The 10,199-nt window shown below is 43.8% G+C and overlaps 1 protein-coding gene across 4 annotated transcripts in view; it reads left to right on the top strand.

Moving 5' to 3' along the window:
* Positions 1–10,199, top strand: part of RXRA (retinoid X receptor alpha) — a 187,212-nt gene that overhangs the window by 110,447 nt on the left and 66,566 nt on the right. For 2 of the 4 annotated variants that reach the window (XM_018566923.1, XM_018566921.1), the window contains exon 1: positions 80–446. The exons of the other annotated variants lie outside the window; for them this stretch is intronic. In XM_018566923.1, coding sequence (XP_018422425.1) covers positions 251–446 — 196 coding nt within the window. In that variant the 5' untranslated portion in view covers positions 80–250. Of the gene's footprint in view, positions 1–79; positions 447–10,199 lie in introns of those variants that run through there. 4 annotated transcript variants of the gene reach the window in all.

The following is a 10,199-nucleotide window of genomic DNA, read 5'->3' as shown; positions in this document are numbered from 1 at the left end:
GGACATTTCCAAGGACAGATCTTCAGCACCTGGAGCTGTCTTCAGAACAGTCGGCAACAATGTAACCTCACCAATGCATTTCCCCCCTTTCGTTTACCTCTGGGAATATTTCCTGTCCATGTTTGTTCCTGAGTGATAGCATTCTCTTTAAATGTTGCCAGCCATGTAAGTAGTCGGGGAGGCTGTGGCAGGGAAAGGGTTAGCAGGCTGGGAGTTCTTATCTGCAGATGTTGGAGAGAGGGGAGGTGCCATGTTGGGGCTGGGCTGGAACTTTCTGCCTCTTCTGTCACAGATGCAGGAAGACCTACAGTCTTTGTACAGCCGTCAGCTGCTGACTTTAACCCCTTCTAGCTGCACTGGGCTCCTACAGCTGCAGGGAACCCCTCCTGCTCCGCTCACAGAGCTGTCCTCTTTGGCTCCCTGCCTGCACCCCTGGAGGATCCTGGGTAAGTCTTGCTCTTGCTCAGGATTTCACAGCTCGATAATCACCAGTCAGACTTGTCCGCTTTATCCATCTGACCAGAAAGTCAGCTCTTACACTAGAATAGTTTCCAAGTCTTCTGAATTTTCAGGGACAGTCTCAGTCTGCTCCATGTCAATTCTACAGTGTATCTTCTGTGCTTCTGCTATTGTTATCTTCAAATCTTACCACCCACTGATATTGTCTTGGGGGGGTATTTTGAAGATATGAAATGTATTTTATGATCAACCTGATATTCTAGTGTGTATTATAGTTTACACCAGGGGTGGGCAAATTTAGATGGAATTTAGGAGCCAGTTTATCCAATTCAGGAGCCAGCTCCATTGACACCAAAAAGAGAAGGTGCCAAAAGTTAGGTGTCAGGTGTACATTTTAAGGAGCATTGGCTACCTGTCTCCTGGGATTTGTCCAAAGTACATATGTGGTAAGAGCTCTGGCAAGTAATGTCAAACATTGCCATTGGTCCGGCCAGTTGTCTGTGAATTCTCGGGACATTCCGGAGTTTTGGAGATCTGTCCTTGGAAATGTTCCTGGTATTCACTTGCACCAGTAAAGTCTCCTTTTCTACATGAATCACTCTTTTGTTCTTTGTCACCTAGTAAGGACAATTAGGGTCTTTCAAGTTCTTCACTGACAATCAGCATTTACTATGCAGAAAAATGACAGTGCAGTGTTATCCATAGGTGGCTATTTATATTAGCATAGCTGCAGCGTCCTTGGAAATGGTTTTGTAGCAGTCTGCGCAGGCTACAGAATCCCAGGGAGCGGGTTGCTTCTTGCATTAGATAAACAGCTTGTAGTTTTCGGAAGCCTGTGGAACTACAAGTCCCAGAGTCCAAGGCCGGCCTAGAGACCGTTTTAATTTGTTGCATTACCAGGTAGAAGCTGACCTGTGGAACCACAAATGCCAGTAAGGCTCACCAGGCATGCAGAATTCAGCCCCCTGTGTGGTAGGATATAGAGTGCTTTACATCCTTTGTTGCCGTCTTGTTAGGTATTTAGCAGCTAGTTGTGAAGAGGATCTCTTGTGTGACACACTGTTCATGGCGGCAGTTTGACCGTTTGCTCAGGATGTGAGTGGGATTTTAGGATAGGTGTGGAAGTCTGTGGGAAATTGTTCTGCTAATAGTCACTGTCCTCTGACTGTGATCACAACACTCACACTTTGACAGCCTGAGACAAGGGCCCGCAATCACATGACCAGTTTACCTCCATCCTTATTTCCTGCATGGACTTCACCGCCAAGGCTTGTCTCTCTGCTGCAATTCTCTTCAGTATCAGAGAAAGAGTACCAAAGTCCCCAGTGAACCATCCCTGAAAATGTCCCTGATTTTGAATGTTCAGTTACTTTACAATAAAGTCTCTGTTTTTTTGGGGTGTTGCACACGCTTTTTACATCCCTTTTATCATGTTGCTTTTACCCAAAAATATCCAGGGACACTGTGCTGACGGGTCATTGCTGAGTACTTGCTTTATGACTCAGAAGACCAAAGTTCTCTTCTGTCCTTGCAACTGTGCTAAAGTCAGAAAGTCTACTCCGTTTTTAGATTTATATAATCCATGGCAGTTTAATTCAGCAGGCTTTTTAGAGTGTTTCTAAAGAAGACTGCAGCCTCTTGTTGCTCTCCTGTATGACCCAGCATGGATAGAGTTGAGCTGGGCTCAAAGGACAGAGTTTGAACCAAGGAACATGCTAAACACACTTCTGCAGATCTGGAGTGAGGAATGACAAGCACTGCTGCAGTTCACAGTAAAAAAAAGGAAAGGACTGTTTGCACATAAGCTGATAGTATGTTTGCTTAGTGGTGAGTATTATCTGGATTGGATTTCTGATTTACTCATTTCATGCTAAAAGAAAGAAAAAAAAAACATCTTTTTGTAGGAGGAATCTTGAGTATCAGAAGTCATTAGCGGGACGTAGAAATGATCCTTAGAATGGGCACTAGCATAAAAGTATCGTTAGTCCCTGGCAGGATGTTATGGATTGTTTGCTGGGGATGCTGGGCCACCTCTTGTGTGAGCTGCTGTATGGCGTTACCATAGGAACGGACCACAAATGGGATGAAGACGTTGCTAGCGAGCGCCGGTTTTGCCCTCTTCGATGCCTGTCAGCCACAATAGATTGCGACCTTGAGGAAACACGTCCCTGCACACGCAAAGGGGAGGGGGAAAGTAGGGTGACGAGAGGTTGCTGCATGACCAGACATGACGCATGGGAAGAAGAAGAGGGGCCAGGCGCATCATCCAACCTGCTCTGTGCTCTCTTCTTATTAAAGGAGAATGCCCATCAAAAAAAGTGCAGTAATCTGTAACTACCAGCATTTATTGACTTAGTCAGTCTGTGTGAAAAATGGCTGCATATGTTAAAAAACATTATACAATTGCATTAAATCTTCTATCGTTATATACATTAGAATGAAAATGTCACTCACTGTCGCATTGTAAGCACATTTTGGTAGGTGGTTACAGATCTATACATCAGACTTAGGGCCCATTCACACCGGATCCGTTGCGTTATACGTTTTTCAAAGGTTGCTAACAGAAGGGCACTGAAAAATGAATGGGGCTAGTTCACACTGCTCCATTCCGTTGCGTTATGTTGCGTTGAAAAAAAGTAAAACATGCAGTTTGAACTAGCCCCATTCACACCCATTAATTTTTCAGTGTCCTTCCATTAGCATCCATTGAAAAATGTATAGCAACGCAATGGATCAGAAGGAAATTAAAAGGTACAATTGCAAGTCAACAGACCCTCCATTGACTTACAATTTCCTTCTGATTTTGGTGATAGAGCAAGAAGAGTGGGACCGTTGTGAGCTGTATAACGGCTGGGTGCATGTGAAAGAGTTAAAAAAAAAATGTCCTGTGTGTTTTGCTACCAGTCATCACTAGTATGTATGTCTGAACCAGGAGAAGAAATTCAGCTCTCAAATTCTCCTGCTCTGCTCATACATGAGCTGCACAGTCAGCCAGCATAGAATATGCCAGGGCACAGGCACAGTCTATAGAAGAGGCAAGTTTACATATTAACTGCCTTTCTATTGCAAGGTGTTGGTTGCATTTGGCATTTTGCTGGACTCCACATTATAAGACAGTATCCTGAGTGTTACTGGCTCCAGATTCCATCTATAAAGTCTGTGGGAACCAGTTTGCGTTGCCTGTCGATTGGGCCAGTGACAGCTGGGGCACAATATTGTTTAATTGGTTCCCAAAGAAGTGAAATACAGTTAGTTTGGCTTTACTGCCAGTGTGCAGTCTGCATTACATATAACAAGATTCAGTCTACTTTTTTCATTGTCAACAATCCACCATTCCATTCGCATAAGAAGAATTATTCGTTATCGTTCGTTATTATTTATTATCCTTTCCTTTGCTGAGCTGATTTCAGTTCCAGTGAGGGAAAGGCAGCTAAATAGGGGCCTTGCATAGGAATTATTGGTCAGAAGGAAAAGCTCTGTAGGTGAAATTAGTAGGAAAACAGAGAAAAATGTTTTTGTTTTTAATTTTCACCACACAAACCACATGGTGGTAGGGGGAGGGTTTACAAACTTGCTGTTCCAATCCAGTTCAGAAGAAAATCTATGTGTTTCTTCCAACTCCTTTAATAGGATTTAAGGTGGAGTTTCAGTCCTTAGGGGTGGAAAAGAGCAGTGGGCCGGGGTGGAAGTCCAATCCTTGGGAGTGGAATTCCAATACAGAATTACAAATTCTCTGATTAGCAGACAACAGTAAATGAAAGCAGAACTCCTGCTAAATCTATAAAGCAGGCTTGAGTTCATTTCTTTAGATTTTAGGTCATCCAGTGTAGTGACCTGATATGTCTTTATAATGAACTTGTAGAACTGATTGAAATGAGACTTGCAGTGGATGTGGCTGTAGAAGCTCTGGAATTTGTTGGGATTACAGAATGGAATGATTTCAGGGTTGCCACCAGTATCATGAACACTCCAAAGAGAGGCAGAAGGTAGGGGTTTTGCACAGAAAGTGGCCTGAAAAGTGTTGTGATTGATCAGGTTTGGGCAGGGGTGGACACATTAATATTGAATTCAAGAGCCAGACTGCCCAATCCAGGAGCCAGCAGGATTTATTTTGGAGCCAGCTTCATTGACAAGTAGTGAAGACATTAAAAGTTAGGCGCCAGCTGTAATTTTTAAGGAGCAGTGGCTACCTGGCTCCTGGGATTTGTCCAGCTTTGGCTTTAAGTATACTCTGCCAATAAATACAAAACCATTGACGGAGCTAGGTAGGGTACGAATGAGCAGGGCTGAGAAAATCCCCTGAGTTGGGGAGCCAATGCAAATATCAATAGGTAGACAGGGAACCTCTAACTGGCAATAGAAAAAGCTCAGAAAGTTAAAGTAAACCTGTCATTCGAATGAAATGTGTAAAATACCCGCCTAAGAGCAGACAGCACAATATGCCTATATGTAACTTAATTAGGATAGAAACCCATCCTCCGTGGCCCCTTTCCTGAATCTATTGGTTACTAGGATACTGATTTAAAGGCAAAGCCCCGCCCACCTTTCTGCACCCTCTCCAATCAGAGTGCAGTTATTGGATACAGAGAATCTGGTATTGACAGAATAATGACATTTGTTGAGTCTTAGTCCTGGGTCACGGAAGTCATGACCCCATAACAAAGTTAAACTAGTTAAACTAGAGTCAACAGTGAAGATTTTTCTGCCGGTTAAGGTAATAGTGGACACCTTGCTGTGACTACTTTTGGTTAGCAATTTTTATTTGAAAATGTTTCACTGGTTCACCTTAATGGCACATCTGCATGTAGTGAGACTTATAAAAATCTGATGGCTCCATCTTTTACCATGGCACACATCTCACTTAAGGTGCCCATACACTGCTCGATTCTCGTACGAGAATCGCGGGAAATCCCGCGATCGTACGAGAATCGAACAGTGTGAACGAAGACGTGCGACCGTTTCTACTGTACGGTCGCACGTCTTTTGTCTAAGGAGCATGTTGGAAAACCAGCCGAGAATCGTACGATTTTAGGCTGGTTAGAACGGTGCTCGGGAGACGAATGCCGAACGGGCCGGTGTGCGCACGCGCACACTGCCCGTTCAGCATTGCGGTCATCGGAGTGCGATCTGCCTGTCCAAGATGGGCAGATCGTACGTTTTTTTAATCACTTTCCAACCATCGCAAGACTAAGGTCTTGCGATGGTTGTACAGTGTATGGCTACCTTATCACACGCAGAGTGCTGCAATCAGCCCTTGTAGCTCCTGACAATGTTCCATGTGCTTAAGACGAGTTCTGACTCATTCCTCTCACTGTAAAGTTGACCGGAGGACAACCGCAACTCAGATACCCAGTATAGGTTTAAATGTCTTCTGTCCATAAAACTGCAGAATATTAATTCTGCAGGAAGATATCTGCTAGGGTTCAGTGTGTGTGGAGCCGTGAACAGGGCCAACTGATCGGAAGACGATTAATCGATTATTGAAAAAGTTGACAACTTTTTCAATAATCGATTATAATCGATTATGTCGATTAGTTGTTGCAGCCCTAGTTTTACACAGACGTGTCACTGAGATAACATCTGTTTCATTCATTTACTAGAAGCCATTAACAAGCAAGGAAGCTCATAGGTCACATCATCTCTAATCAGCTGCCATCAGTGGCTGCCCCTGTAGGCTTTACTGAAAGGACCTGTAAAGCTGAACCAAAAGATGACTTTACGTGACAGAACTCCTAGCAGCATTTACAAATGTTCCCATATCAGTCCAACCTTGCTGTGCGGCCTGGTGCTCTTGTTAGCTGCCATGTTAAGCAGAAGAAAGGAGCTCATAATAGCATGTTAGTGCTTTTCTATGGGATTACTGGTCAAGGGGATGGTTCTGCATTTATAAAATATCTGAAACAATTAAATATTGTCCAGTGAATGTTGTCATAAATTCTTTTAGATAAGCTTGCTGATAAAATGGTGTTTATATTGGCATTTATATTAACAGCACGGGCAACTACGATAGACAAAACTGAAATTGTTTATGCAGTTATGATTCACAGTGCTTTAGCAAATGACAAGCCATTCAGTTAAGGTTTACATCTGCTTTAAAAGATAGCTTTTTTTTGTGTCCCAGTGGAGTGATTTCTTATTCTGTCTTGGAGAAACAACAGGAGGTAAGATAAAATCTATCCAGTTAGCTAGGGGAAGTCCCCTCTTGGAAATTGGCTACCTGCACAGGTTTTACCTTATTGCAGGGATAGGCAAACTCTGCCCCGCTAGCTGTGGTGAAACTACACATCTTTTCATCTTTCTGCTTCTGGAAATCATATCTGTGGCTGTCAGTCTTGCAATGCCTAATGGGATTTGTAGTTACACAGCTGGGGGGCCAGAGTTGCCTACCTCTGCCTTATTGGAAGATTTCCCCTTACCTCTTGTTCCAGTGGCAACTAATAATTAGGATTTCTCATGACATTCTGTCCCGGGTACAATGGAGATGGTTAGAAAGAGTAAATCTCCCCTGCAGTGATAAAGCAATAAAAACCTAACACAGGCTCTAACTTTTCCCCTCTCCATCCAAAACTTTAAAAAGTTTTGTTGTTGGATATTTTTAAAATGACTGAGGGCTTGTTTCTTTCCTGTAACCTGCAGAATAATATAGTCAACTGTCACTTTTGGAGGCCAGACAGATATGAGGCATCAATTTAAAGATCCTTATACTGAATGGCTGTTCTGTACAATAAGGGGGACATTAACATGTACACTCACACTGGCAATGCTTATGCACTGCGCTGACACAGCTTTATCTCGGGAGGACATTCCATTTTGTGATGTGTCTGCATAGATTGGGAGAGAGCCCCTGACAAATATTAAAAGACAGTCTTCTCTTCATGTACAAAAGAGCAGGCTGAAAATGAATGTGCTGGCATCTGTGCTTTTTCTGTTTGTGGGATTGATGCATATAGACTTGTGATTATGATTAGCAGTCTTTATTTGTTGTCCACTTTATCTATCTCCAGCCAGTCAGTCTGTACAGGGATGTCTTGGGCATTAGGCAGAAACATGGGGTTAGGAGGTCTGGCACTATCTTGCCCTGCCTCTGTTTATCTAACAACACAAGAGGCACCAGGGTCATCGATGGAGCATCACATCTCCTCAGCCCATCTAGGCTGATTCCCAGCTGTGAGCTATCGACCCCTCATTACAAGCCCGAGCCACAACAATGCCGCACTGGTAATGTGATCCAAACTCCCCACTGCTGCCTGGGGTGGCTGTGCTTTTGTTACAGAACATGTGGAGGCAATCAAGGATGGCGAGGGAGTTCCAGAGTCACCAGCCATCCTCCATTCCCAGGAGTGGTCCCAGGTTTTGGTGATTTGTCCCTGGAAATATCTTAGGTTTTTCATTTTCATCACACCAATAATAAAATCCTGCTCTGTCAGAAAAGCCATTTCCGGGACACTGAATAGGGCCAAGGTGCTCTGCAATCCTGCTGTGATCGAGTCACTGCATTGTATGATATATTTTATTTCATTTTTTTTTAGGGGAGTGTTAAACCCTCTGTCTGGTAACCTTTGAAAAAAAGGTGAGGGGAAATCTCCCAATGTGGACACTTGATATGGGGACATAAGTCCAAGAGGGGACTTCCTCTCACCTTGAGATATTTCCTCTAACTTCCTGCTGTGTCTCTGGGACAAGAAGTAAGAGAAAATTCCCCCAATAGGACCCAGACTTCAAAACCGGGTTTTGCTCGATCCAAAACGAAGAAAAAAAACTTTTGGCTGTACATATGCTTTAAAAAAACTCTTTAAAGAGCAGCTCCAAACAGGAACGGAAATCCAAAATGGATAACACAACTGAGGTAACAGATCTCAAATCTTTACTGATTTCTCCTTAATAATAACAACATAGCTGGTGCTAATTTTTGCTGTTATTCTAAAGAATATATAACAAGAAATAGCACACGCTATGTTGTTATTATAAAGAAGATCTCCATAAAGATCTGAGATCTATTACCTGGGTGTGCTGGCCATTTTTGATGTTTTTGGATTTTCACGGTGTGTCTGTTGTTGGCGCATCCTCCTCAAGGTGTGAAAGTTGAAGGTGTGGATGGATCCTTAGGAAGGGAAAGTAAACGGGGAACTGCGCATGACCTCTTGATACATTGTAATGTAAACACAAGAATTTCCCCCACTTTCTACTTCACTGTACCCATGATGCTGCTACTTGCCTCACTGCTTCGGGGTGTGGCTGCAGCTTGTTGTCACATGATACTATGCTGAGTAGCCTCTTTCTTTGAGGCCTACAGAAGGTGGAGCTGGGAACCTGAAGAATTACCAGCGGCAACCATAGAGTGAGAAAGACAACCAGAAGATGAATGCTGGCATGACAATGAGAATCACTCAGCAGCTACATTGTGTGTTCCCCCAAATCAATGTAAACACAACACTGTTGTGTTTGCCCAGAAACAATATATATATTTTTAAAAAGAGAAAAAAAATTATAAATTGGCTCCCTTACTTTCTGAAAGAGTACAGAGAGATATTCACTTAGGTATGCGGCCTTAGTGCTCAAGTGTCCCTAGAAGTCAAATATGTGGGCAGCTGAGGAGTCAGTAAAGAGTTCATTGTAAAGATTTTTGTTGAAATTTGGTCAGGTTTTGGGCTAAATTTGGATATCCTAGAATATATTGGTGGGCAAGGGGGGGGTCATGTGTTGGGTACAATTTCCACTGCCGCCTGCTCTGCTGATTGCGGTATTCGGCTAAGCGGTGGTCATATCGGAATTGTGTGCAAAACAAGCTCATTCCTAAGGGCGCTTCAGAACCTTTCACTGGTCTCCATGGAAACGCTGCTTCCTTACATCTATTAACATTGAAAGTGATTGCAGCTCGTGCGTGCCGCTGCGAGGGGTCAGTCTCTGCCGCTGAGGTCCATATTTCACATGGATACTGTACCGCTCATGCTGAGAGCCGGGTCAAGGGCCGCCATTAAATCGTCCCTCCGCCTTCCTAACAAATGTGATTCTGTGAGTGGAATTAGGAAAATCATCGACTTTGTAAATGGTATTTATTACCTACCTTCCCCTCTTTTGTCTGTACATGCTCTTGGAATACCCCCCATACAGTAAGTTCAAATGTTGCGCTTGGCCTGAGTGGTGCTCCTGCCATCCTGGTTGCAAAGAAACTGGGGAAAGGTGTTGCTGGGATTTCCGCATATGATAGAAAATTCTGGGGGTTACCTGTATACCTGTATATAGCTTAATCCAAAACTTTTTTTCATTTTGTATAGAGTAGGAAATGGTTAAGTTGTTGTTTTTTTTCTGTGTCCTATTCTGGAGTTTTTCTTTCATTTCCTGTCTTAAAGATGCAACAGGATGTGAGAGGAAATCAAGAGTGTTCCAACTCAATATTTTGGATCGCCCATTGCTTTCCGAGTCCGCCAAGACAATTAAAGGAGAACTATGGGGTTAAGGCTTTTCCCCATAGTTCTCCTTAGGATAACGGGTGGACAGAAACTAGCGTCCTCCCATCACCCTAGGCTCGGTATACCACGAGCTGTAGCTCGCGGTATACTGAGACGCCGCAGTATACCGCGAGCTGCTGCTACTGAGACGCCGCAGCTGAAGCGGATCCCGACAATTAGGTCTGCATCCGCCCAGCTGCGTGACTGACAGCTGGCTCTGCCTATCTAGAGGCAGAGCCAGCTGTACCCGCCCCCTCCCCCATCCGTTCCGCCAGTCAGCGCTGGCGGATC

This window comes from Nanorana parkeri, unplaced genomic scaffold (assembly GCF_000935625.1).
Source record: "Nanorana parkeri isolate BGI_ZX_2015 unplaced genomic scaffold, ASM93562v1 scaffold988, whole genome shotgun sequence".
Classification (NCBI taxonomy): domain Eukaryota; kingdom Metazoa; phylum Chordata; class Amphibia; order Anura; family Dicroglossidae; genus Nanorana; species Nanorana parkeri.
This window is presented reverse-complemented; position numbering and strand designations above follow the sequence as displayed.